At 41.9% G+C, this 27409-nt stretch overlaps 2 protein-coding genes across 3 annotated transcripts; one reads left to right on the plus strand and one right to left on the minus strand.

The window, feature by feature from the left end:
• Positions 1 to 4699: 4699 nt before the first annotated feature.
• crmp1 (collapsin response mediator protein 1) lies at positions 4700 to 15855 on the minus strand. Of its 2 annotated transcripts, none has more exons than XM_046412925.1 (14): positions 15351 to 15855; positions 13493 to 13581; positions 13057 to 13241; positions 12792 to 12956; positions 12195 to 12256; positions 11977 to 12057; positions 11092 to 11160; positions 10882 to 11002; positions 10588 to 10744; positions 9124 to 9265; positions 8858 to 9028; positions 7401 to 7580; positions 6187 to 6352; positions 4700 to 5968 (listed from the first exon to the last, which is right to left on the minus strand). In XM_046412925.1, the coding sequence occupies exons 1-14, from the start codon at positions 15699 to 15701 to the stop codon at positions 5877 to 5879; spliced, it is 2031 nt and encodes a 676-aa protein (XP_046268881.1). In that variant the 5' UTR covers positions 15702 to 15855; the 3' UTR covers positions 4700 to 5876. The 2 variants fall into 2 exon arrangements, with proteins under 2 accessions (XP_046268881.1, XP_046268890.1); XM_046412934.1 differs by lacking the exon at positions 15351 to 15855 and adding an exon at positions 14542 to 14757.
• Positions 15856 to 17171: 1316 nt separating this feature from the next.
• On the plus strand, positions 17172 to 27262 carry wfs1a (Wolfram syndrome 1a (wolframin)). The gene is made up of 12 exons (XM_046412945.1): positions 17172 to 17351; positions 18420 to 19030; positions 20587 to 20666; positions 22214 to 22358; positions 22439 to 22612; positions 22897 to 22974; positions 23071 to 23210; positions 23319 to 23456; positions 23624 to 23869; positions 24211 to 24489; positions 25431 to 25594; positions 25733 to 27262. The coding sequence occupies exons 2-12, from the start codon at positions 18658 to 18660 to the stop codon at positions 26919 to 26921; spliced, it is 3006 nt and encodes a 1001-aa protein (XP_046268901.1). The 5' UTR covers positions 17172 to 17351; positions 18420 to 18657; the 3' UTR covers positions 26922 to 27262.
• Positions 27263 to 27409: the final 147 nt, after the last annotated feature.

Genomic DNA, 27409 nt, shown 5'->3' on the forward strand with positions numbered 1-27409 from the left:
GGGAGGTGCCTGGTGAAGTAAACCCTAGAATGTTAACTTCCTCACACACTGTCCAGTATATCAAATGGTCTTTGGAGCTGTCAGATGCTTTCAGGGTCTTAACCAGACTTCCTTTCTGAGTGAAAGTGAGCTGATGTGAATTGCCTTTGAATCGCCTTTACATGCAGAGAAAAAAGGACCTTGAGCTCTTGGCTTCAAAGTGAAAAGATATGATGGTGTAACATCCTGATATTTGAATATGCGAATCATTTGTGTTTAATCCGTGAGGAAAAAATGTTTCCTGATGTCCAGTCGGTTAACATCTACAGTAGGGTGTTGTAGCTCTCCAACACCAAAGAAACATTCGCCGTCAGTACAGCCTCGCAAAAAGCATCACAGATGTGATAAATCCTGTCAGTGCCGTGTTTCTCTGTTCAGAAAAGCCTTGCAGCAGTGCTGTAAACATTCTTTCTCACTGATATGCCAGGTGGTTTATGATGTGAGATTTGATCCTCCCTGTGTTGCTCCGTAGGCTGTCATTTACGTCTCTTCATCTTTTCATGGTCACATCACCCTGAACTCATCAAAGCCGTGCCCTCAGCATTCTTGATGGAATAACAGGAAATGGCATATACAGAGGAGAGTAACACCATAGAATATCTCTTTTTTTTTTGTTATGCCATTATGCCATTAGATTTTAATGTGAAATACGTGAAAATTTTATAGGCCATTTAAGACTACTTTACACCGTGTTACAATTTAGCTTCTGATGCTGATTTGTTTTTGAATGAGCCACACTTGCCAGTAATGTCAACAGTGTTTCTGCATATACATTTAGCATGCGGGTACACAAGCAGTGAAGCTTTTGGTGGAAATATGCAGGAAATTAAATGACAACAATTGAGAAGTTTCACACAAACAGGTGGGCAGTTCTTTCTTTCTTTCTTTCTTTCTCTCACAGAAATAGACTAATAAACATGAATGAAAATAATTTTATATATCTTTGTGTGATTTTAACACTACATTTTAAGTAAACACATTTATCCATATTGTCTTTCTAAACAAGTTTGAGATCAAGAAGCAAGAGCCAAATCAATGAGAATTTAATTAATATTATTTTAAACAGTCTCTATTCCAAGTTAATTAGGTTTAGGACTGCTGCATATCCTCAAAGCAATGGTACTAGAGTTCTGAGACATCAAAGCATTTAGGCTCATGAGAAGTCACTATATAGTGCTACTTTAAAATGTGAATTTGCAATTCATACTTTGCAGCATGAAAACCCGTTAGAAGGAATTCCTTTTCCATTTGCCGTTGCTCTTCAGCACTTTGTTATATATTAGTTTCTTTTGTTTTTGTTCTGGCAGGTGAGGCTGTCCTCACGGGTAATACAAAGACTGTGGTCCTCAGAAAGTAATAAAGGTAGTGTGTGTGTGTGTGTGTGTGTGCAGGAAGAAGTGTATTCCCGTAGTTGTGGGGACAAAAATCAGTTTACTCAGTCATATGCAAACCCCCACAATGTAAACCCTAAATATTAGGGTGAAGACTTGCTTCAATGTTAGGTTGAAGTTAGGGTTGGGTTTAAGGTTAGAATTAGGATTAAACAAGAGATGGAAACACAACTGTGTGTGTGTGTGTGTGTGTGTGTGTGTGTGTGTGTGTGTGTGTGTGTGTGGCTGATGACCTGCAGGTCCTGTGTGATTTGCTGTTTCAAGTGATTGCAGAGGTGTGTCACACCTGCTGATTGGCATATAGTTGACAGCGATAACTATCGCTCTGTGGAACTATTCCCTTGCTGTTTTTCTCAGTGAGTACAGCTCCTCTCCTGTGCTTTAACTACTAATAAGTTTTTGACTTATGAGCAGATAAGTGCTTCAAGCTGCAGTGTTGACAGCACTGATTTATGGGTAGGTATTTAAGCAGCTAAAGGCTACAATTGTGAAACTTGTAATTGCTTGTTTATAATAGTAAATAGTAGTAAATAGTACCAATATGATTTACTTTGTACTTATACTTTTGTGCCAGTAGTGGAGTTAGAAGCTATTATCTTTAAAATCAAGGCTAAGAACTCTGCAAAACAAAGCTCAACATGGCCACCAACTGGACAAAATGCTGTGTTACAATGTCAAAATGACACAGCTTCTGTCAGAGGTCCCCTGGTTTTATTTGTTAGAATCATAACAATATTAATTTGGGGGTGCGGGAGGGTTGCCACAATTTTGCCTTGTGTTTTAGATAAAACCTCATGTTATATTTCCTTGAAATTATTTTCATATTCATTAAATATCTATTGATTAAAGACACAATTTGATTACATAAAGTAGCATGGGATCATTGGAATGGTCGTCTTCATTGTTAAACACTAAGGCAGATAAAAATCTATCTAACATGACGCAGAACTGTTTCATGTTAAGTTTAGTCACATTCTCCAACATCCTTGCTCATTCTCAGATATGCACAGTTGGGACCTGAGGGACCATCAGTGGTGGAAGAACAGCACAGCTGGCTCAGTAATTTGCCTGGGTGCAGTTGAGCCCTCTGTTTTTGCCAAACAGCAGCCCGTTCCTTTCAAGGGAGGAGAAGTCTCTGCATTATTATGGCACCTGTTCAGACTCCAATATACTCTAAACACACACAGCCACCGTTTGCCACTGTTTTCCAATTCTGTGAATTCAGGTCCTGCTGCATAAAATTGAAAACTAGTCATTTCAGTCTCACAACCTCAATAATACATCCCTTTGGTTTGCTCCCAGAGCAGATGGCAGCGGCAGCGTGCAGCTTTCTGTTGGTCCCTCTGAAGGTGATGTCTGCAATCAGTTCATCTGTAGTAGAAAACAGAATGTATTTTTTTGGCATACGCAGTCTGTGGTATATTTATATAAAAAATCTTAAGCTTCTCAGTTCAAAGCAGGGGTTTCACTGGGAAGATCACTTATTTCATGTAAAGTATAAGGAAAATCTGTGTGATCTATAAATTTTACTGCATCTCAGAATAACACTTTATAATGGCAAAAATGTATCATGTGTCAAGCATTAAAGGTAGGATAGAAATTACACATCTAATCACAGTGTCAGGTGCACTGCAGTTTATGGAAGATTGCATTTTGATGTGATACTTCTAATATGTATGGAACTGTCGCACGACAAAAACATCAATTTTGAACAAGCTCATCTTCCAAATAGTTTTCCTTTGAGAAAACACTTTAAAACAAGTGATGCCAGTATCTGCCAGATGAAACGTGAAAATTAAACGAAGCAAATTAGCTGTTATTGTCAAAGACTGCAATAAAAGGAAACATTCCTCAGGGACAACAGATGGGCGTAGAAACTCTACAGATGTGGTATAAATAATTATATACAGTGTTGTGACACACAACTACAGTATATGACAAGACTAAAAGTTTTACTCCACTGATGCCAAGAGAGTGCAATTTTCATTGCACTTATGGCATCGCAGTAAACATTAGACTAAAAATTTCTTTTCAGAACTGAAAAAATGAAAGACATGTAAGTGCTAAATTTAGTAGAACATTTCAACCTGGTTCTCCAGCTGACTAGTCAATCTTTTGGCTTATTAAGTTGAATGTTTCTGCTGGAAGGACAAAAAGACTCTACAATACAAAACTTTTAGTCCTTAACCCTCCTGTTATGTTACAGTTCTAAGTATCATTATAAAGCTATAAAGACCGTTATAAAGTTTGAAGATCAAGAAAAAAATAGTTACAAGTATTTTTGCAGTATGAAACTTCTTCTGCTTGCCTTAATTAGAGTAATCAACATTTAACATGAAAATGGTTCATCTCACATATTTGCAACCACCCCCCTGTATGTTTATATCACATAGATACTGTCTGGGTCAATTTGAATAGTTATGTAAAACTATTGTGTTTTATATGTTGGTCTTTCAAAAGTAGTGATAAATAAACAGGTAAAAGTAATAAAGTGGTGAAACGTTAAAAAGACATTGAACATGTATTTTATTATGAAAAACTACTGAATTATCCTAATTGAACCATTATCTGTGAAAGGTAAGAAACACCATTCCACTAAATATTGATAGAATAGATAGTAAAGGAGTTAGTAATTCAATATTAACAATGCTTATTAGGATTTGTTTTTATTTTCAGACTTCTTTTGGATAATAAAATATGCAAATTGACCCAGGAACATCATTGCTGTTCCTGACAAATGAATACAACAGGAGGGTTAAACACATCTTTAAGGAGTGTTGTAACAAACATGGTTACAACACTCTTTCACCATCCTCACAGACTGAATCTCTGTCTCTGTGATCTTAGTGAGCCTCAAAGCCAATTTCTTCATAGCAAAGGAAGGAAAAACACGATGTCCATTTAACATTTTAAAATACTTAAGGTATCGGTTCAAGGCTTTGTAAGTTTTTCCAACATACACATTACGTTTGCAATACATTTCATCAAAGTTGTCTTTGACATTAAAGAAAAATATTACAATTACAACGCAGGTTTTTTTTTGTATTTTGATGGAATTCTGCTTTTCATCACGTGATTGTGTCTCACCTGCATGCTTGGGTAAAAGTTCACTTTGGCATATTGCTTGTTGTGAATCCATATTCTCCTAACTGAGGCACAAAAATTGAGGACCATATGAGGGCTCACAATTACACTCAAAACGGTACCAGTTTAGCTGTTAATCATGTTAAACTGGTATTAAACTCTCAAGAATGTTTGTTTTACCACCATTTTTGACAACGGTCAAGACTTTATTGATCATTATTGGTTCCATTGGAGACAACAGACAACAAAAACAAAACAGAGTGGCACAGAAACACTAAATGTGCCAAAAGCGCAAGAATCAATAAAATTAAATTAAAACAGCTTTAAAAGATCCTCAGTGAAGTTTCAAAGAGCAGGGTGGGAGGTGAAGCCCTTGTACAGCAGTGAGTTGAGCACGTCATTACAACAAAGATCTAATTCTGGCATGAGTGATTGGCAGAAAAAAACTATCCCACACATCATAGTGCCTTTACTGTGAAACTCTATTATGAAGGTACAACAATCTAGAAACTGATTTCTCTATATTTAGGAGAGTATTGACACATTTGCATATAGAATCTGATGGTAGAGAGGAAGTTGGATTGCTTTTAATAAAGTTCACAGTAATGTAAAATGAATTCCTGTGTTTTGAACCTAGTAACAAGTGGCTGTATCCACAGTGAATGCCATATGTTCAAAGCATACATTTACCTGCATAAGAATATGTTTGTTTGTGTTGCTGAATACAAATGTGCCTTGAGTACAATTTTAAGTGTTCCTCCATTGTAACAATAAACCACAAGTAGTGCAACATCTAAAGACTTGTCCATGCAATATGAATAAATGATCCACTTGAGACCCATTGAAACAAATATTGCCAAGACGTTGAAAAGTGGACGCAGAAGAAATCTGTCATTTGTTCAGCTATCCACCAGATTTGTGAAAAGGAGCACCATGTCTGAGCAGACCCACACATTAAGACGTGGGATGTGAGGAAGAAGGAGGAAGTCATGCTCACGGGAAAGGAGATATCAACATTTGACATAACACTGGGGTCACATTTGGGTGCTTGGATGGGGTCCAACACCAGATCTGTGTGTGTGTGTGTGTGTGTGTAAGTGCCCCAATTATGAGTCTGTGAGTCTGTAAATCACACTTTTGTTTTATAGGAAATATTGATGTGCTTATTCTCTGTGACTACGGACTCAAGGCAAACTGATTAAAATCATAATGGTTAGAAAGAGTGTGTCACCATTTTTCAAAATAATACAAAGGTATTCATTCATGCCAGTGCACTCACACTCTCAGTCATACACGTACACTCACACACACACTCAAGAGGTGAAACCCCACAAAAACCACATTTTGCACACAGTCAGGTGTTTAACCAAGGCTGGTGATGTTGGAGCGACCACCGGGGGGCGCTACAATGCGATGTCCAGACCGACGAGGGACGTTGTCATCAATCTGTGCCCCTAGGAAATGAAGACAAAATTAAAATATGTGAATAAGAACCTCTTCAATATACATAAAAGTTTGTTTAATTCATCTGGATATTTGTATTTCATTTAACACATAATAAGTGGAGGAAGATGAGACCAGACGAGACATTAAAATGAATCATACAAGGATATATATATACATACATACATATATATAAAACTTTTTACATTTTTTGTATTATTTCTGGTACCTGACAGGCTGAAGTTGGACTGGTGGAGATTGCGTACTGGTGGTGGTTGATGAGAGGTGGGTGAAGTTTTGGCTGACGGTGCAGGTGTGATATATTTGGGGGTGGGGACCACATCATACACGGGGCCATCATACATCCCACGAGTAACACCCTGCTTTACCTTCACCTGAGAAGAAAACACACACAGACCAAGACAAAACTACTGAGCTCTTCTTCAGACACAGTGCCCGGTAACTCACCAGTTACCATATCATGCTAACTAAAACTGGAATTGGCTAGTATGGAGATGATGATAGAATAAATAACTGTATAGATTACTGTGAAAAATATTAAGGAGCATCACTGGCATAGGTGATTGTAACATGGCAAAACCCATGTATAGATACACACTGTTACCTCTAAGCAAATGTGAAGCTGCATTCTCGCCCCAGTTGCACAGCAAAAATTATAGAGTGGAAAACAGCGGTTGTCTGTTGGAATTTATGATGTGATTTCTTTTTTTTTTTTTTTTTTATAAAAATAGCAGGGACAATGATTCAATAAGCCAGCTGATGTGCCCTTGAGCAAGACACTTAAGCCCCAATTTGCTCCCCGGGCGCTTTATGAAGCCCAGTGCTCCTGTGTGTTTCACTGCATGTTGCATGTTGCATGTGTGTGTGTTTAATCAGTGATGGGTTAAATGCAGAGAAGTAATTTCCCAGCTTGGGATTAACAAAGTAAATTAAAAAAAAAATTCAGGATGAAGTCTTGTACTTTGTGGCTTATGGATAGCATACATTAAAATGTTGCCATCCATCCATTTTCTATACCGCTTTATATATCAGGGTTGTGGGGGGAACAATGGGCGAGAGGTGGGGCACAACCTTGACTGGTTGCCAATTCATCACAGGGCCAACACACAGAGACAGACAATCACACACACTCACACCTAAGGGCAATGTAGAGAAGCCAATTAACTTAATATGTATGGTTTTGGGATAGTGTGCATGGGTTTACCCGCAGTAAACCCACGCACAAACTCCACACAAGAGACCCAGACCAGGATTCGAACCTGGAAACCTCTTGCTGTGTGGCAAAAGTTAAACTGACTTTTATTTATCAGTGTTGTTTATAAGTGTTTTTGAAGACAGTTCATCATCAGATATTGTCTGCACATTCAATCTTCAATGGAAAATGACTGCAGAAATGTCTTTAAAATGATCTGTGCACTGTACCTGGTTCCTGAACTTAAGACGCTGGTAAGCATGGTCTGGGAAGTGCTTGCGGGGAATAAATCGACCAGTGCCCTGCTGAACCTGCAGCTTCCCTTCCTCATAAACGACCTGACCTTGACTCAACACCAGCGCTGGACCCCCACGGCACTCCAGACCCTCAAAGATGTTGTATTCTGAAGCCTGTGTGCAGAGGGATAACACATTCAAGACAAAGAATGTGAAAAAGGAAATTAAGTAGATGGACAAGGGAGAGTTCTTTCATTTCAGCCAAACACTGATACCCTACACTGTCTTATCCCACTGTGCTATTTCAGCAGGCATTGTATCAGAAGGCTTAATACATGCAGTAAAATACAGCAGTGGAGAAGATGGGGGATGAACAATTGAGAGGCTCGGGGCATTTAGGAGGAGCGATAGTGTGAATACAGGGGGATGGGTAGAGAGATAGTAGCACAGAATGGGTGAGGGGTGAAGGGGGATTATAACCTAAAGCCAGCACCAGTCTGGATTAGGGTCTTTGAGAGTGGCAGAGCAGACTGAATACATTATCCACTGTCTAATATCTTTCATTGTGCTGTGTTACATTGCTCAAGGCAGATTTTCACCACAAAAGCTGTTTCTGCTTTGTTTCAAAGTTCCTTTTTGTCTGGAAATCATAAATTGAAAAATCTATTTTTTTAATTTACCTCTTAGGGCAAATAGCCATACAGCTATCTATGATTTTATTTGTCTAGGTTTTTAAATATTCTACACTGATATTTGTGATGCTGCCTCGGTACAAAAGGGGTGAAATTAATTTTGGCAATCAAAGGATCAACACAGCAGTGTCCTGGCAAAACCACAGTCCTCACTGTGAAAAGCTGCCACTGGCTCTTCATTTTATATGAAAAAAAAAAAATGTTGTAAATGTATTCATTTCATTCACCTCCTAAATTCTTTTATGGTAGCAAGAGAAAAATCAGATTTGAGAAAATGTCAAATCCAAAAGAAAAGAGTCAAAAACAATCTCCAAGGCTAGACACAAACTGAAGTAAATAAGACAATGTGGGATTTTTTTTTAAATAATTTGGGTGAACCGACCCTTTAAAGCTAAATCCTATACTCCCTTGTCAATGAGAATTTCAGCTTTCTTTAAACATACTGTGAAATTATAACCAGTGGTTTTGTACATAATGTAATGGATGTTCTGTATTATTCTGATACTACCACACCCATGTAATACAGCATCGTGCCACTCACAGTAATGACAGGCTTGTCTGAACATTATATTCCAACTTAACTGTACACATTTCTCTTCACCTGCTGTGATCTTTGTCCCAGTTTTTATCCTATTTCATAGTCCACCATATGAAACTCTCCTGCAGCCGTTGAGGATTAGTTTAGTTGTCAGAATATCTTTTCTTTTTTTTTCGATCTTCCTTTTTCTTTTGTTCTCCCCTTGTTTCTTTTGCTCTCACCGACTGCTGGAGTTTGGCACTGATGGTTTTGACGCTGTCCGGGTCCCAGAGGACAATGTCAGCATCAGAGCCCACTGCAATTCGGCCTTTGCGTGGGTACAGGTTGAAGATTTTAGCTGCGTTGGTAGATGTGACTGCCACAAACTGGTTCTCATCCATTTTCCCCATGGCCTATGAGACAGACAAGTGGATGTTTAGAGTGGCAGACTAATCTCAAGCTCACAAGCTACACAAAAGACAAACACACACACGTCCTCATTGCTCACCACGGCCTTGTCCCAGACAAAACCCATTCTCTCCTCCACTCCATTGGTCCCCTCTGGGATCAGGGTGAAGTCATCTTTACCGATTGCTTTCTGGGATGTGCTGTACGTGCAGTGAGCGCTGCCCACCACCTGGAGGTCCCCACTGTATCAAGGCAATGAAATGATATGAAGTCATAAGCATACCCTTAACCCTGCAGTGATTAACCTGTCAGTGTTGTGCTTTTACTTGCTGAGTTTTGAAATGATTCAGTTAAAGGATATTTGGCTACATCGGTGGAAGACAACATTCACAATCAAGCAGTCATTGTAAATACAGCGACAGACTATTTCTGCTGTTAACCACCAGGTGTCTTCATTGAGCATGACAGTTAAAGTGCAAGTCATGTGCTGGAGTGGGGTGGAAAAACCAGCCAGCTGAGCCAGTAAGAATACCAGTAGCAGGAATATCAGTCTCTAAAACTTTAACTAGTGATCAACACATAAACTCACTTTACCTCTGAATATACAAGAGGATGAATTTGACTTGATAAAGAGCTATGATTAGCATAATTCCTCACTAAAGCCTTTTATTCATTTGTTAATTACAGCAATTAGCTCATGATAGTGAGCTTCATGACCATCACCCCGACACCATGAGAGTGCTTATTATGGAAATAATGGGTCTCACTTAAATGTGAAGAGAAGTGTTGTTCTTTTGTTCACGACTCTGAAAAAGAGCCTAAAAATACACCCACTCTGTCACTTCAACGGGAGCTCACATACAACAGCAGTATCACACCACTGGTGTGACAGTGTGGACCCGCCCTGAGAAGCTGGAGTTACGGATGAAGGGTGGAGGAGGAGGAGGAGCAAGGCAGTTGGTAGCCAAGGCAACAGATGATGAAGGATTCTAGTTCCTGTGCTATTTATGGAATCGAGGACAGTCAAAAGTGTACAGCAGGATGTTCTGTGCATTGTGTCTGGGTGTGTGTGTGTTGGGGAGATACCTGAAGTGGCTTTGGTAAGGGCTGTTTAAACCATCTCTATGATATGTTTACACTTTTAAAAGTTAAACTGGCTTCAATCCTTTATCCATTATTAAGTCTCTCCTTGTACATACACCTTCACCTTCGCTTCATCTGTTTTTCTATTTCACTGAAGCTGGTCTGACACCGTTTATTACTACACTGGCAGTTGTTTGTGGTATGAATACCAAACTAATATCTAAGGATAAACAGTAAGAGTCAGATCTGTTCTGGTGTCTCCTTTGGTGTCCTCCAGCTTGCCTGCCCTCTTTCTAATTAATGCAGATTGATTAGAAAGTTTTTACACGTTGCAGTGTTGATAAAATGTGCTTCATATTATGCCAGGCGTCTCAGAGAACTATCATCAAACACTTTTAAACTCTCTGTCCTTGTATTAAAAGGAGACTGTAGAGTATTTACTTAGTTTGTATCATGTTCACTGAAAAGCTTCCAGACGTACCAGGCCAGCAGTGTGTGGAGATGGTCCGGGGTTGTGGGGTCAGGACTCAAAGGTGGAGAGGTCACATAAGCTGCCGCTTTGGCCCAGTTCTTGCTCCAATAGTGAGAACCATCAGTGGCCAGGCTTGCTGTGATTGGTTCCCCAAAAACTACAGAACCTGGACGATAAAATAGTGAAGGTCAGGATGTGAAAAGAAGATCTTGATAAACACAGAAGAGTCACTGAAATAGAATTAAACACATGAAACAGCTGAGAACCTGATGAGTAAAAGAATGAAAAGAAAGAGAGGCTGACCTTTCCTACGGGCCTGGGTGATAGTGTCAGCTGCACTCTTGCTCATCACTTTGGTGATGTAGACAGGACAGTTCACACGGTTACCGAGAGTGATGGCACGGAACACCGCCTCAGCCTCCAGCTGTGACGACAGGAAGCGAAGAAAACGTTCAAACCTACGGATGAATGGATGGATGGAAGGATGGGTGGGGTAAACAAAAATGATATCACCTCTTCAGGACGACTCAGGGGATGGCCTTCAGGTCCGGTGATTCCCATTCCAAGGATTTTTCTCTGTTCCTGAAACACAAACGAAAAGAATTATCTTCATGGCAGCCAAAACAGCTGTCAGCATTACATACAGTGTTTGTCAAATCATGTTTTACCCACAGTACTTGTGTCTTTGCTGGTATCTCATGGTTGTACAATGAAAATGTCATGGTCTGTCACGCTATCAAAGAAAATAAAGTGCACATTTTTATTCCAGAAGGTTCTTGTGCCAGCACAGCAGCAACATTTTGGATGAAGACCAGAGCTGTGTTTTTTTTCTTTTCTTCACCCAGCTCCATTTATATTCCAGTTAGGTTAATAAGTATATAATTTTCATTCATCAACACTTCCATTATCATTCATTAGCCTCATTCATCTTCAAACTGTTTTTTTTAGTTTTTGCTATGACATCCCCCTTAATGAGGACAGTCATCTCCACGACTATAACTACCACTTTTTTAATCACTGCTGTCAGCATTATCAGCCCCTTCACCCTTATCATCCTAATCACTATTACATCATCATCATCATTAGTATAATAACGGTCAACAGCAACGGTGGCCCACGATAAACCTGTCATACCCATCACCAGCAGCAGCAGCAACAGCAGAAATAATCCTCTACCTCTCTCTATGTGAGTTGGAAAGCTTATCTAACAAGAATATATCACAACTGCAGCTGAGGTTGCAGGGGTCTAATACGGTAAAAAAAAAACTGTTCATTATTTGGTTCAGCCACAATACAGCATATTGTCATTCCACCACAGAAAACTGCTGCATCTGGCGGCTGAGTGAAGGACACTGACCGTTTGTGATCGGGTTACAGAAGGTAAGGACTGTCACTAACCTGAGCGATCAGGTCTCCATTTTCAGCATGAACTAACACCACAGCACCCAGCTGCTTCAGGAAGGAGAAAGCCTCATACAGCTGAGGGAGTCCGGAGAACAGTAAGGGGATTAATAAAGACAGCAAAGAGCAGAGTCACAGATTTATGTGAAGAAATTTGTCAGTTGTGGGTCTGTGCAGTATTAGTGATTAGTGCAGTAAGTCATTTTGAAACACACCTCAGAGTCTGACATCTGGTGTGTGTCCTTGTAGGCCATGTACACTTGGAAGGAGTTGATACCTGGCAACATTGTAATGGATGAAGGCATTATCACAAGAAGGTAATCAAGAGAATCTGAGCAGCAAGGATTACATAAACAAACTGTGTGAGTGCAGCCAAAATAATGCATCCTGAAATCTAATAAATACAGTCAAGATGAAGGGCAAACTTCAAGAAAGAAAATACAGAAACTGATGCACAGCCTCGTCTGCAGAGTATGTTTATGTGTAGCATCTGAGCCAAGAATTACAACTCCCAGTTTTACTTCTGAAAGACGTTGGTCACACACAAGCAGCCTCTTTGGCTCTTTGGCTTACTTACTGCATTATGTTGTAGCTTCCCCAAAAGAAAAGTGCTTTTTGTTTTTACTTAAAACAGATTACAGATTTCCATTGTGACTTCACTATAAGAGGATTCAACACTGGGCCAAATTGTTTCTAAATCTGTCCCAATTGTTCTTGTGAAATGGGTCCAAAATAGGGATGACTATGGGACTGAAACAAGAACTACAGTCAAGACCACAGCTTTGTCATATTAGGGACAAAAATTGATGTACCTTTCTCCTGCACCAGCAGCTCCAACTCATCTTTAACAGTCTCATTCCACTGGGGGATGTCAACGTGCAGGGAGTAATCGCAGCACGCCTTCTTATCTGCGGCCTCCTGCCAACACTCAAACGCCTCCAGCAGACTGTCCCCAGGCTGGGGAGTCACATGGTCAACTGAAAGGTGAAAGGGGTCACAGGTAAAGATGGAAACAGTGTGTCCAATATTTTTGAGTGAGTATGCAGTTACAGGATGTACTATGGTATCCACACTCACTGATCATGGTGGTGCCCCCAGCAAGTGCAGCCTTGGTGCCCTGGAAAAAATCATCAACAGGCTTTGTGCCCAGGTAAGGCTTCATCAGGCAGGTGTTGACATCTATCCCCCCTGGTATCACTATGCGGCCACTAGCCTCGATCACCTTGACGCCTCCGGGAACAACCAGATTCTCCCCCACCTGCCTGCCAAGGATCAGATGCATGTAGACATAAAGGTGTGGGTGAAAGGGAGGTGGAAAGCAGGAAAGCGAGGGTGGAGAAGTGACAGGAAAAAATGTAGAGCAGGGAAATATATGGGTTTGGATGAAAAGGGGTTGTGGGGGGTGAGGAGATGGAAAAGAGCATTAAGGGAATAAGGAAGTGAAATCACTATAAACTGCAAAATATTCACAATGCTCTAAAGTTATTTGACATAATTGGCTCCTTGTACACACTTGATGAGCCCATCTTCAACGTATACATCGGCGTAGAAAGACTGGTCATCATTGACCACCCGCCCTCCTTTGATCAACAGCCTTTCACTCTGCAGGGGAGAAGTACAGAGAGAGAGAGAGAGAGAGGGAGAGAAGGGGGTGGGACAGGAAGGGGTGAATTCACTCTTGATATTTGGATGTTATGTAATCCATAACCTTACAGCAGTATTATGACACAGTGCAGTGATGAGGTTAGAAATAAATGTACATGAGCGCACAAGTGGGGTCTGATGTTTGACTTCCTGTCTTATTTGCATAAGTTGTATGTATAATGGAGTTATAGGTACAATCAAATTCCGAACAATCAGAGGCAAGTTAAACAAGCACGTTTTTCTCAGACTACCATATGTCCACACCCTCTACCACCATGTAGGGTGCCTGGCAACAGCATTAGGAAGATGTTACGTCTCCATGGTAACCAGTGATCACCCATGGTTTGAGATGATGGCAGCTGACAGCCCTGCTGAATCCTCAGCATTTTTAGCCAATAAGGGTGCTTACAAAAGGGAAATGTGGACATTATTTATATTTCCTTTCTGCATCATGAAATCTAATGCTTAGTTATATTAACTGTATGCTGCCTTTGGATTCAATTTGCAATAGCAAATACTCTTACTTAGAGGAGTCTTTCTACCATGCTCTAGCTGAAAAGGGATGCTTCTTTGCACGAAGTCAGTCTCACACCTTTGTGTTGTTGCATTCAAGCCATTGTCCCCAGTGTGAGTGTGCAGGTTCGACCGTCACGTCAACCGATTTAATCCCTCTGACAGGCGACGAGATTACATAACGATGTCCAGCCCTACGCGCTCGATTTGATGCACAGACAGTGAGAATTATCACCTCTCCGTCTTGGCTTTTGCTTTTACACCCATGAGAAACAGTAGAGGGGCCTTCAGCTCTTTGCTGCCTCACTAAGAATTTAATCTCCTGTCTGCCGGCACTGGCAGTGGGGATTTGCATAGTAGGGGAGAGCTTCTCCAGCCAACGCCGCTAAACGGGCCGTCGCTTACCGTCATATGGGGGATGCTGTTCTTCCCCTGGTGACTGGTTCCAGACATGCCCTCTCCGTCACTATGCCCCCTGGACAGCCAACTCAGAAGCGGGTCGTGATGAGTCCGGCGCCCTGCGCTGCGCTCTGCGCCCCTTTGTCTCCCCCAGTCGTGTGTTCGTTAGTGCTTCCGTGAGAGGGACGAGCGACGAATCCGGCGCCGTACAGCTACGTCAGGAAGCGTTGTGCCCGCACGGAGAGACAGGTGCGTGCGCGCGCGTGCGGAAAGCGACTGTCTGCCAGGTGGCGTTCACGGCGCAGAGAAAAACGCCGCACCTCACCCCCCATACACAAACAGTTCACGTGAGAGCACAAAAACAACACAGCGAGCGGCGCTGTCTGTCGCTGTCCAGTTCAGCACCGCAGACTAAAATAAGCGGAACTGTGTCGACGTGCTTGTGCATTTGTGGGCTTTTTGGGTAATTTTGTTTTGAGCTGCGTAGACGTAAATCAAGATGGCCAAACTGCAATGCAGCACAAAAGTTCATCATTAATGCAAAGGCATTTGTCTGATAATAAAAACGCCGGTCTTCCAAAACGAGGCCAAAACAGCATCCTTCGCCTATAAAATATATTGTTCACACAGGCTGTTTATGTTTTCCGTCATTAAAACTCACGTTCTTTGTTCTTTAAATAGGCCAACCGTTCTCCACCATGTAGCCTAGTCTATTTTTTTGTACTTATATTTGTCATGATACAGTCATCAGAATATCAGTCAGGAAGGCAGACACAGACAGAGAAAAAGCGAGTGAGTAAAATTGGCACTGTTACCTTCCCATTTGTGCTTTCCTTCCTGGCTGAATGTGTGATCTCAACACCTGGGCGCTGGTCGTCTGTCTCCGCGGGCGAGTTGTTCACTGACTCCTCCCGGGCCTCGCTGGGCGTCTTGCCGATGGGGTCACCTGTGTCCAAGAGCCTCTCCCGGCTCCCGCTTCTCGGGGTTCGACTCCCTTTCCTCCCCACTGCATAGTTATCGAAGTCTATGGTCTTGCTCTCAAACGCCCCCTCCACGGAGCTGAACATCCCATAGCTTTTCCTCTGCTTTGGCCCGGTGCTGATCGGTCCCGCCAGGTAGACCGGTAGCTCATCCTCCCGGTTCCACTGCCTTCTGCAGTCAGACATCGTGGCTTCCAAGGGGGACTGAGACTTCAGCCAATCTGAAACCGACGGAGAGAGGAGCAAGGCTTGTTTTAAAACGGGTCACAGACAACCCCGCCTCTTCAGCGCGCTCTGGTGCTGTGAACCGTGAAAGAGCTGCTCTCTCCGGGCTACCTATGAATGCTGCCTTATACGACACAACACACACACACACACACACACATAAGTGATATGATGCAGTGCTCCAGTTTTAAAAGGAGGAGTGTCAGTGTGAGCTAGTTTCATTGCAAAGGGCCTAGTTGGGGCCAGAAATACAAACACGGGCGCAAATAAAAGGAAAGCTCTTTGCTTTCAATGTGGGGGCTGTGCGTGAGCAGGTCACACCACCAGCGGATTAAACCAGCATGTGTCATCTTTTAACCCACATCTGGATGGGCAAACAGATTGTCAAATGGTGCCTCCTGAGTTAACTGCTCTTGACATGGGGGAGGGTGGGGGACAGTCTGCTGTAAGACACAGCCTTGAGTGAGTGCAACCTGCAGGTCAGACTTCAGGCTGCAGCTGCTTTTATCTCGTCTGGGCGGAAGCCAGTGACCTGTCAGCTCATGGGATGTTTGCTGATGTGAGTCGACAGTGAGAGCTGAAGTTTGCACCAAGGCAACAACAGGCTGTCCTTCTCATAGCCCGCAGGGACAGTGGGGAAAAGGCGAGAGAGAGAGAGAGAGAGCTGTGTTTTCAGTACTCGAGCAGGTGGACAGCTCCCAGAGGAACAATGCTGCAAACACATGGAGCCTACTGGAATGCATTACAATGCATGGCACTCTGTACATGTACACACATTTTTCGCATGATATCATTTTGGTATGATGATCAGCTAATCATACCCTAATAATATACATAACTAATGCATGACTCGAATGCATTAATCAAATGTATGAATCAATGCAGGGTGAAAACATCAACCGACTGGGTTCACGTGACCAGTTAATGGTTCACCGTGTTAACTGACACATACGTCTTGTTATTATGCCACTAAAGCTGCTGTTAATCGAACAGTCGGTCAGATGCAAGCACGTTGCTGTAAAGCAAAAACAGTATGAAGTAACTGAGGCATCATTATAGCGACTTATTAACCGACTTATAGAGCCTCTGTCTTCCTCCTGTAGCCTCTCAACACGTCGCACTGTGCAGCCTTGTTGCCGACTGGTGCCATATGGGAGTGAGCCCGATTTGATTAAGAGTAGGCCTACATAGCTTTTGACCTGAACACCACAATCTACTTAAATGCTGCGACAATTCAGTTGAAATAACATCACATCCGGCCGTATTGCATTTAAAAGCCACTGTTTAAAAGCGTATATTACACTGAATACATAAAGAGTCACAGGTGACTTAGGTAACAAAATTTAAGTAGCCTAAAACTAGTAACCAATCAGATAAGTTGGCCATTTGATGAACATTTATGTCTTCCTATAAGGGACGAGTCTATTTCAAGAGGGCAGGCCGTTAAGTTGTGGTGTTGTTAAAGACAGACACATGAGAGTTTGGCCGCAGCAGATAACCGTCTCTGGTTTCGCGGAGCTGTGAGGGGTCGACATGGACTACAGACACAACTTTTAAATTCAGGAGGACGATTGAGTTTTTATTCCGAAGAAAGACTCAGTTAAACACCAAGTAAGTTTGCTTTATTTTGTGTTTCTGAGCGGTGTGCCGGCGCAGGTTGAGTGTTGAGTATTCATTTGAGGGAGTTTCAGAGCTGCCGTGCGCCTCCACTCGCACTCCTCCCTGTCCGCATGCGCGGCGCGAAGCGAACCACAGGCAGTTCACATGAGGTGGACTGATACAGTAATGTAAAAACTGATTTCATGTCGGTCCGCTTCTGCATATTTCTCTTTCAAGTGCAAGATATTAGTCAGTGTTAGAAGAAGCATTGGGGTCTTTCACTCAAATAAAAATAGTAATTCCATAGTGAAAATACGCCATCGCAAGTAAAAGTTTACTTTCTTTAAGTAAGAAGAAGAAGTGAAAGTACTCCTTAACGCACAATGTTCACTCTCATTGTATTATCCATATGTACTGCATGAGCTGAATATTATTTCTGATGCATTTATGTCAGCGGAGTTTTAATGTTGTCCATTTAGAGCTAATTTTAGCTACTTAATGCAGCGTTATGGAGTTTTAAAGAAGGCATCGTGTTGTTAAAGGTGATCATGTGTTTGACATGTAAAATATTGACCTGGAGAGTAACTTGTAAGTACAGCTGTGAGATAAATGTATTGAAGTGAAATGTACAATATTTTTTACTGAAATAGTGGTGGTGAAGTATGAATTATATTCAAGTACAGTGCAAGTACCTCAAAATTGTGGTACTACAGTAAATGTACTTTATCCCATCAGTGGTTAACAGAATGTTCCTGCTTTCATTTGCCATTTTATTTTGCTTAACTACATTGTTGATTCAAATGATGTTCTTTTGTCTTAATGTTGACCCGAATAGAGTAATACAGGGTTTCACTGATGTGTGTCAAAACTCTTTCTCCTTTCAAAGTGAAGGTGTCATATTTTAGTTGTGAGATATCCACAGGAAAAGGTCCTCCAATTTCCCTGACAGGAAATTCTGAATCCACCATCCAGCTGTGTCTTCACTGATAAACTGCTATTTGAAATGACCTTGATTATTTAGCTGCAGTGTATGGTTGTGATTAGTTACATGATAAATTACTGACACTCTTTTTCTTTCAGGTAATATGGAGAAGGAATCCCCATCTACCCCAACTGCTGTCATCACCCAGGGGTCATGACCTGTGCTGGATAGACCTTCTCTTCCTCCCCCGTGCAGATTCCTTCTTTACTGGTCTCCAGTAACCCCTCTGCTGCTCCTGTCCACTCTGCCAAATCTCCATCCTCCACAGAAAACACTACAGAACCCAGAAAATTATCCTGTTCCATCCTCCCATCCGCTCACACCAGCTATAAAACGATGGATTCCCCACCCACATTAGAGAAGTCACAGTCCCCTGCTGTGTCCTCTAAACCCACTTCTAAAACAGTTTCTACAAACCCTTCCTCTCCGACATCAAACACGACACCACACTTTACTTCTTCTACCGCTCAAATCCCCAAAACTCCATCATTTTCCAAGCTTTCATCTGCCTCTTCTATGTCAGCTAGCTCGACCTGTCACACGACAGATGATTCGCCTTCTTCTTCCTCCTCCACTGCTGTTTCCGCTATTGCTCCTGCAACGTCTTCCACTGCCCCCATGAAACGAACCTTTGCCTCCATGGCCAAGCGGGTGATAATACAGGAGAGACTTAGGAAGGCTGAGGAGGATATCGAGGATGAAGAGGATGGTAAGAATGCCTTTATTTTGAGCTTGGGATTAGATTGTACAGAGCTGAATTCTCTAGCCAAAGGCCCATTGCTGTGCTGAGGTGATAAGCCTCGTGCTATGTTTTGGAATGTCTTTCCATGTCTAACAGGGTAACCCTGCCCTTGAACAAACAAGTCTCTTGGCCAGAATGGAGAATTAGCTACTTCAGCTAACTTTGCTGTTTTTCTTTTTCTTTCTCATTATAATCCTGTTTTCTGAAGCACCTTGGGATACATGTCTGTATAAAGGGTGTTGTACAATAATAATAATTTAACAATAATAATTCATTAGTTAATAATCAAACGGTTAAATAAAGATGTTCTTATCATGCAGTGGTTCAGTTAAATTCAATATTCAGCATTGCTGAAGAAATTCCACAACGGAGGGCTTACAGTACCACACCTCCTTTACTGTATGCCTGTCAGGTTAAGAGGAGCAAACATGCAGACAGACGGTTTTGCAGCGACTTGCATTCTGTTTCGTCCCACATGCAGCACATGTTTTAGTGACCCTCTTTAGCCATGGTAGCAGCAAGGCTCCACGGATGACAGCGTTGGCCTGATGGTCAGTCGGTCACCTCTTTGGTGCAAACTGAATTATCTCAACTATGTGATGGATTGCAGTGAAACATTGCACAGATTTTCACGGTGAATTCTAATGATTTAGGTGATCCCCAACTTTTTATCATCAGTATTATTATGACTATTAACCATCAGGTCAAAATTTCTATTTGTACAGTACTTTGTTTTATGACCAAATACCTGACAAACTATTGTCATTCTCATCAGTCAGCCATACTTCCTGTCAGATGTTAACGTGCTAACAAACTAAGATGGTAAATGTTATATCTGCTAACTAGCATGTTTTCATTGTCTTTGTGTGATTGTTAGCATGTTGCCATTAGAAATGTTTATCTGGATGAATCTCAACATGCTTTAGCTCTGTTGCTACATACTAAAGCAATATTTGTCAGTAATATATGAACAGTTTGTTTTCATTTTATAACCAAATTGTCCATGTATTTTCAGTCATTATTTATCAGAGCTGCTGCAAATGAAACAAACTAACTAGTCGCATCAGTAAGAGGGTTTGCTGTGCATAAGATACTGTGACATTTGAAAGAAATTGAATTCCTTTGCTTAATAGACACTGGAGAGACAGTTACAGCAATCTGTTTATGTATTGTGTGACATAGGAGCTGGGTACGATGCTGCCAGAGCTCTGTGGTCTTGTCACACGATATCTGCATAGACAGACACACAGACGTGTTAAAAATGTACACACTCTCACATCTACTCCACCTCTGACTTCTTGTTATTCTCATGTTACATGATATATGTCAGGCGGGGTTTGTTTATTGCTGGCTGTGATCACAGCATGTGTAAAAATCAGCACAGTCACACTGCTTCTTCAGTAAAGTTATGCCTCCATACAAGTTTGGAAGAGAGTGGTATTATGTAACTCACGCATTCAGAGAGTAGTTTTGATTGATCCTGAAGGATATGTGTACATTTAAGATATCTCCTTCCCCTCCAGATGAAGAACCAGAGGAAGATTTGTCTGTGGAGCAGATGAAAGAGAGGGCTGAAGCTGGTGATGCCAGAGCTCAGACCCAGGTGAGTGAAAGCACATGCACCCAGACCGGCACTTGGCATTGTTTTCAGTCCTTCTGGTTGACTCATGCTGGTTGTGAACAAGTGTCTATTTTTGGCCTCTTGGAAGATGATCCCAGACTTTCAAATATGATACTCCAAGATATTGTTACTCACACACAAACTATTATGAACATTGCATTGCAGCACAACACTGAATTTATATGATAATAAAACCTTTTTATAAATTTGTGCGAACAAAAACATGGTGCGAGCAGAAGGGAAAGCAGGGCTAAGGGTGGAAGGTGAGCCCAAATGTTACATTTAAGACTCTCCAGCAAGGGAACGGGTAACTAGACTCCTATGTGGCTGGTTATAGGGCTTGAACTTTCACACGTTATGTGTCAGGTATCAGCACATACGAAGTGCCAAAATAACCACACATGTTGTGTGTAAGAGAACATGTCGGAACATGGGACCACATCAGGACCGGGGCTGGACATGTATACAGTGAGGAACCAGTCAGAGACTCTGATGATAATCTCATAACAGACAATCTGTAGATCATAGTATGATCACAGAGATGTGAAACATCTACAGATTAAACACAAGTCACAGTGTTTCTGTTTCTGGATGATTGTGGTTTCTTGTATTTACTGTATGTAATGTATTTTATTAGCCATAGTATTAAGATGTTTTGGCCACGCTGTCAGTTTAAAATGTGTGCTAGTAAAGCAGATTTATTAGATTGTATACTTAACGTATCTAACAGACGGGAACATTTTCATGCTGAGCCACTTCAAATGAAGCTGTATCTCATCCTCCTACAAATAGACGCAATTGACGATAACTGAGTTTAACTGAGAGGGGAGTTATGAAACGAAAGTTAAGATTAGAAAACAGCCACTTGATACACCACTGGTGCCTCTGCTACCCCTGGTAATTAGCCATGACATTACCACTGATGGCCACAGGGACAGGGAATTCTGAGTTGTGTCGTCTTTAGTGGCTTCCATGAACTTCAGCGTGAACTGTTTGGTTTTAGCCAAAGAAACAGTTTAATTTATTTATTTATTTCAATCCATGAAGAAACCTATAAACTAAAATGAAATGGTACAATCAAATGGACAGTTTAGCTCAAATTCTCAACAGTAATGATGAGCCACATGGTCATACCTTTGCTATGCTCACTGTCTACTTGGTAGCCTGCTTCTCCACATCTGCCTTACTTTGTCTGGCAGTGCAAATGATATTAGTCAGATGTAATTAGAATGTTATGCCTGTTACAGAGATACACACAAATTTGTTAAGTATCACAGTTTTGCACAATGGCACAGAGCATATACAGTATATTTATGTAAGGTGAAATGCATGTGGGATGCAAAAGGTAACAGGTTAGGTTATTTGGATGTAGATGTAAATGTGACCATGAATGGTTGTTTGTCTCTATGTGTCAGCCCTGTGAAGAACTGGTGATGATAGGCATTTGTAGATAATGGATGGATGGTGAACTAGTTTGGCCACACAAGATTAATCAATCTCTTCTCTTTAACTGTTCTTCTGTGTTTCAGCTGGGTCAGCACTATTTGATTCTTGCTGAAGAGAAGGACACAGAACTAAATAATCATATGGCTGTTGACTGGCTAATTAAAGCAGCTAAACAGGGAAGAAAAGGTGCAGCGAAGCTACTGCAGCGCTGTTGGATGCAGAAAAAAGGTTCGTGTCACAGAATGCAGTGCAGGCAAGTGCATGTTTGTGTATTTGTGTCTCTAGTACCCTAATTGTCTGTCCACCAGGAATCACTCCAGAGAATGAAGCCGATGTGCGTAAGTTGTCGACAGAGAGCAAATTTGAGCTGGCAGTACGTAAAGCAGCAATGATGATGTACTGGAAACTCAACCCAGACAAAAAGAAGAAGGTGGCTGTGGCCGAGATGCTGGAAAATGTCAGCCAGGTCAATGCAGTGCAGGGTAGGGTGCACACACATACACACTCACACATGTGAATCAAAACATCATCAACACCCTATCAAGTATTTTTGTAATTGTGACAACAATCCTGCCTGAAGCACTACAGTCTGCAGGATCCTATAGCATGTTGTTATAAGCTAGTCTTGCTGTTAAATATATCGTGTATTGCCCTTTGTGATTTCAGTATTTGCAGCTGTCATGCTGAAGAATATCACATTACATGCAGGCCTCCAGGGAAATGTTTGTAACTGACTCACCATGATGTGGATATTATTCACCAATAGGTGGCACTGCAAGCAGGATTCCTATCCCAACTTCGGGCCAGACCCAGAAAGTACTGGAGAGCATTGTCAGCAGTGAGTGTAAGTGTCCAGACAGAGAGAGAGAGAGAGAGAGAGAGAGAGAGAGAGAGAGATGACGTGTCCTCTTGTATAGCTGACTGTTTTTTGTCCTCTCAGCTACACAGCTGGTAGACCTGGATGACTTTGTTGAGATGACTAAAAAGTATGCACAAGGTATTGTCCCCTCTGCACCTCAAAGTGGCAGCCAGGTCAAGGCCAAGACTGCAAGCCCTACACATGTTGAGAGTGTGGGGGAGGTAAAAGAGCCACACAGCCAAAATAGAAACAATTTATCATTATAAGGACACAGATAACATTTTACTCTTAGTTCTGAATATTCAGATGAGTGTGTATTTGTGGTAAAGCACAAGACTGAGCTGGTCCCATCAGGATACAAGAAGACCTCCAGAAGTTCTTGGGGTTTTGGCCGAAGTGGGATGACTCTGGACTCACATCAAACTGGAGCCATAAGAACAGCCATGGACATGAAATCACGCTTAATGGTATCTTATTCTTATTAAAATTCATTCTGTTTTGTGTTAAATTTCCATCGAATATCCATTGTTGTGGGTATTTTTACTCTTGTTGAATTATTAAATTCTTTATTCCCTTTCTGGGGCTTTTGCCTGTTAACTTAGCCTCTGTTACTGTCTGTTTCTCCTCACTTCAGATGTTGCAGTACCCCTTGCATTCCATTGTTGAGATGAAAGAGAACCTGGTCGACTGGGCGTCGAGAGCTGGAGTCCAGTGGCTGAGCACGATCATCCCAACGCAACACGTCAACGCACTCATTTTCTTCTTCATCATCAGCAACCTGACCGTTGACTTGTTTGCTTTTGTCATCCCTTTGCTCGTCTTCTACCTCTCCTTCGTCTCCATGATCATCTGTACTCTACGTATTTTGCAGAGCAGCAAGGTGAGTGAAGCTGGGGGAATACCCATTGCTTTTCAATGCAGAAATCATGTTCCCACAGATATATGTCTCTATATATCTGTCTTACCCTCTCTTCACAAACTAGTCAGGTCAAACACTCGTTTTCCTTACTGTCACAAAGCACATGCTTTTACAAAAAACCTGCAATGCAGTGAATGCTGATCTTTTGATTTAATAATTACACTGATGTCTTAGAATTGTAATAGTAGTAATGCAGTGTACTGCACATACTGCATTTGAAGATTGAAAAAATCAATCAGATTTTTAACTCTTTGCAATGTTTTTCTTCCTTTGACACTGCATCCTTCTTTCCCTTTTTATAGACGTGGGAGAACTTCAGAGCCCTGACATCTCTGCTGACATGTTTTGAACCTGGCCTGGATGTGGAACAGGCAGAAACCAACTTTGGCTGGAACAACCTCGAACCATACCTGTATTTCATCCTGTCTGTTTTCTTCATCATTTTTTCCTTCCCTGTAGCTGACAAGGGCTGGATCCCCTGTTCCGAGCTCTCCACCGTGGCCATCTTCTTCACTGCTGTCAGCTACAAGAGCCTAAGCCCCACTGCTGCAACGTACGCAGGCCGAGCCATGGTCATAGAGGTCAGTGGTACACACACTGGCATTCTATATATCATTAAAAAAAATCTAAGTCACACTTTTGGATGTTGTGGCCCATTAACTACAAACTAAATTATTATAAACATTTTTTTTCTTGCTTATACACTGATCAACCACAACATTAGTCCCACCTGCTTAATATTTTGTGGGCCCTCTTTGCCAAAATAGCTCTGATCTGTCAGGGGAAGGGGCACAGAACCTCTTGGGGTATTTTGTGGTTACTCACATTGGTGTGCAACAATGTTGCATCCTGTGTATTGCGGTGTATTTGGTCTGCAATGTTTAGGTGGGTGGTGTGGGTCAAAAAATATCCACATGATTGCCAGAACCCAAGGTTTCCCTGCAGAACAATGGATTGTAAACATGCGATAAAGTTTATTCACTTCCCCTGGCGGTGGTGTTAATGTTGTGGCTGATCAATGTAATGCAAGTTTATAGAGTGATTTTCAAAATTTTATTACTATTCATTCATCTAAATTCTCTTTGAGAATTATTTCATACATTTAACATTTGTAACACAAAAATATTCATTGGCATGTTTAAAGGACCAATGTGTAAGATTTAGTAGCAATGAGGTTGCAGATTGCAATCAGCTGAAAACCCCTCCTGCTGGACCTTAAAAATGCAAAATCTTAAAAATTGTGTGTTAACATTTTTGCTTGTAACTGTATTCCCACAGGTGGATAACAAAACTTGTGTAAGTAAGCAAATGCTAAGTAAGCATTTGCAAATAGATTTAAATGGCATATTTAACTTCAATGACATGAATAACCACAGAAGAGAAAAAAATCAAAGGCTTTCAGAAATATTTAACTGAAATTTAGCATGATCTGTATATGATGGGCTAATATACACAGAATTTATGTTGATGTTATTTAATCTGACATACTTTAATTTAAAATAACAGTGTTCTTTTTTTCCAGGTAGCATCATCTCTGTGTAGTCTGACCCAGTTCCTGCCGGAGAACATGACTGTGCTTCGTTTCCTGGGGCACACTTTTGCCACACTGCCGCTAGGAGAGTCAGTGGTGCTGAAGCTCAGTCTCCCTTGCCTGCTGTATGTTTACCTGTTCTATCTGTTCTTCAGGTGAGCAGCAGCGTTTTAATGTTGGATGTGTTTGACGCTTGATTGTATCAGTAAGTTTTAATTCCACCTCAAACTGATGAGTTAAAAATTGGACCAGTAATGTTCTTTCCCCTTCTTTCTGTCTGTTTTCACCTCCAGCATGGCCAGGATGCGTGGTTTCAGGGGGACTTACTGCTTCCTGGTTCCATACCTTGTGTGCTTCATGTGGTGTGAGTTCTCTGTGGTGCTCCTCCAGAATTCCTCTGCTGTGGGTCTGATCCGCACCTGCGTGGCCTACTTTCTCTTGCTGTTTGCCCTGCCCGTTCTGACTTTTGGCCTTGCCGCCATGCTCTTCATCCAGCTTTTCAAGTGGTTCCTCGAGCTGGAACTGACTAAGATGATTGTGACCTTGGTAGTTTGTGCGATCCCTGTCACTCTGCGGCTATGGACACGGTTCAGCATGTCTATCCTGGATGTCCTCCGCTCACTGACCCACCGCGGCCCGGTCAAACTTATCTTACTCTGTATCTCCATGGTCATCTTGTTCTTCTCTATCTATGTGTACCATGCAGAGGGACAGAAGGTGTATAATTCCACCCTAACTTGGAGCCAGTACAGCCAGGCATGTGGGCCACCTGCCTGGGAATCTAAAGGCATGGCCCAGACACAGATCTTCTGTAGCCACTTGCACGGACATAGAGTAACCTGGACTGGACGTTTCAAACAAGTCCGCGTGGCCGAGACAGAGAACGGGGCACGGTCAGTCATCAACATGTTACCAGTGTTCATGGGAGACTGGTTGCGCTGTCTGTATGGAGAGAGGTATCCCAAATGTGAGCCAAAGAACACCACAGTCGCAAACTTAACAGCTGCCAATTTGGCATCCAGTTCTGCATCAGCTACTGCTTCACTGCCCACGCTGCTCCAAATGCGAGAAGAAGAAGAAGAGTTGTGTCAGATCAAGCTTCTGGCCAAAAACACCTGTCATATCAAGCGTTTTGACAGCTACCGGTTTGAGGTGACAGTAGGGACGATCTTGAACGGAGGTGTGGATGACCCAGCCATGGATATAATCCTAATGGCCAGCCATGAGTTCAGACAAGTTCTGCTAAACCTAAATCCTGGTAACACGGTGGAGTTCAGCACCAAGCTGGAGGGCCGTCTAGGAGCCAGAGCTCCGGCCTTCGAGTTGAAGGCTATCCACTGTCTGGACTGCGTTTCTTCACTGCTGACTAGAGGCCGACAGGTGAAGATAGAGAGAAACTGGAGACGCACCACAATGAAAGCCCTGAAGTTTGCATTTGATTTTTTCTTTTCTCCCTTCCTCTCAGCAAAAATCACAACCTGAGAATAAAGACAGTGAAACTTGAGAACACTATATAGACAAAAGTATTGGGCAACCTGAGCCATAACAGCTTCCACTCCTCTGGGAAGCCTTTCCACAAGTTTTTGGAGCATTTCTGTGGGAATCTTTGGCCATTCATGCAGTCGTGCATTTGTGAAGTCAGGCGCTGATATTGGACAAAAAGGATTGGCTTGCAGTCTTCGTTCGATTTCATCAAAGGTGTTGGATGGGGTTGAGGTCAGGGGTCTGTGTGTGTGGGCCAAGTCCTTCCACACCAAACTCATCCAGCCATGTCTTTATGGACTTTGCTTTGTGCACCGGGGCACAGTCATGCTGGAATAGAAAAGGGCCTTCACCAAACTGTTGCTACAAAGTTGGAAGCACAGCATTGTCCAAAATGTCTTGGTATGCTGAAGCATTAAGATTTCCCTTCACTGGAGGTAAAGGGCCTACCCCAACCCCTGAAAAACAACACCATCAAAATACTTTTT

This window comes from Scatophagus argus, chromosome 2, assembly GCF_020382885.2.
Source record: "Scatophagus argus isolate fScaArg1 chromosome 2, fScaArg1.pri, whole genome shotgun sequence".
In the NCBI taxonomy this organism is placed as follows: domain Eukaryota; kingdom Metazoa; phylum Chordata; class Actinopteri; family Scatophagidae; genus Scatophagus; species Scatophagus argus.

Bases quoted from the DNA above. Each gene is read 5' to 3' on its own strand.
- wfs1a (XM_046412945.1), top strand. From the start codon at position 18,658: ATGGATTCCCCACCCACATTAGAGAAGTCACAGTCCCCTGCTGTGTCC. The intron at 23,211-23,318 runs GTAAAAGAGCCA...TTTGTGGTAAAG, and splicing joins ATGTTGAGAGTGTGGGGGAG to CACAAGACTGAGCTGGTCCC. The intron at 23,457-23,623 runs GTATCTTATTCT...TCCTCACTTCAG, and splicing joins ACATGAAATCACGCTTAATG to ATGTTGCAGTACCCCTTGCA.
- crmp1 (XM_046412925.1), bottom strand. From the start codon at position 15,701: ATGTCTGACTGCAGAAGGCAGTGGAACCGGGAGGATGAGCTACCGGTC. The intron at 12,058-12,194 runs GTGTGTTTCAAA...GGACTCCCTCAG, and splicing joins ACCAGATGTCAGACTCTGAG to CTGTATGAGGCTTTCTCCTT. The intron at 7,581-8,857 runs GTGAGAGCAAAA...CTCTGCACACAG, and splicing joins GTGCCAAACTCCAGCAGTCG to GCTTCAGAATACAACATCTT.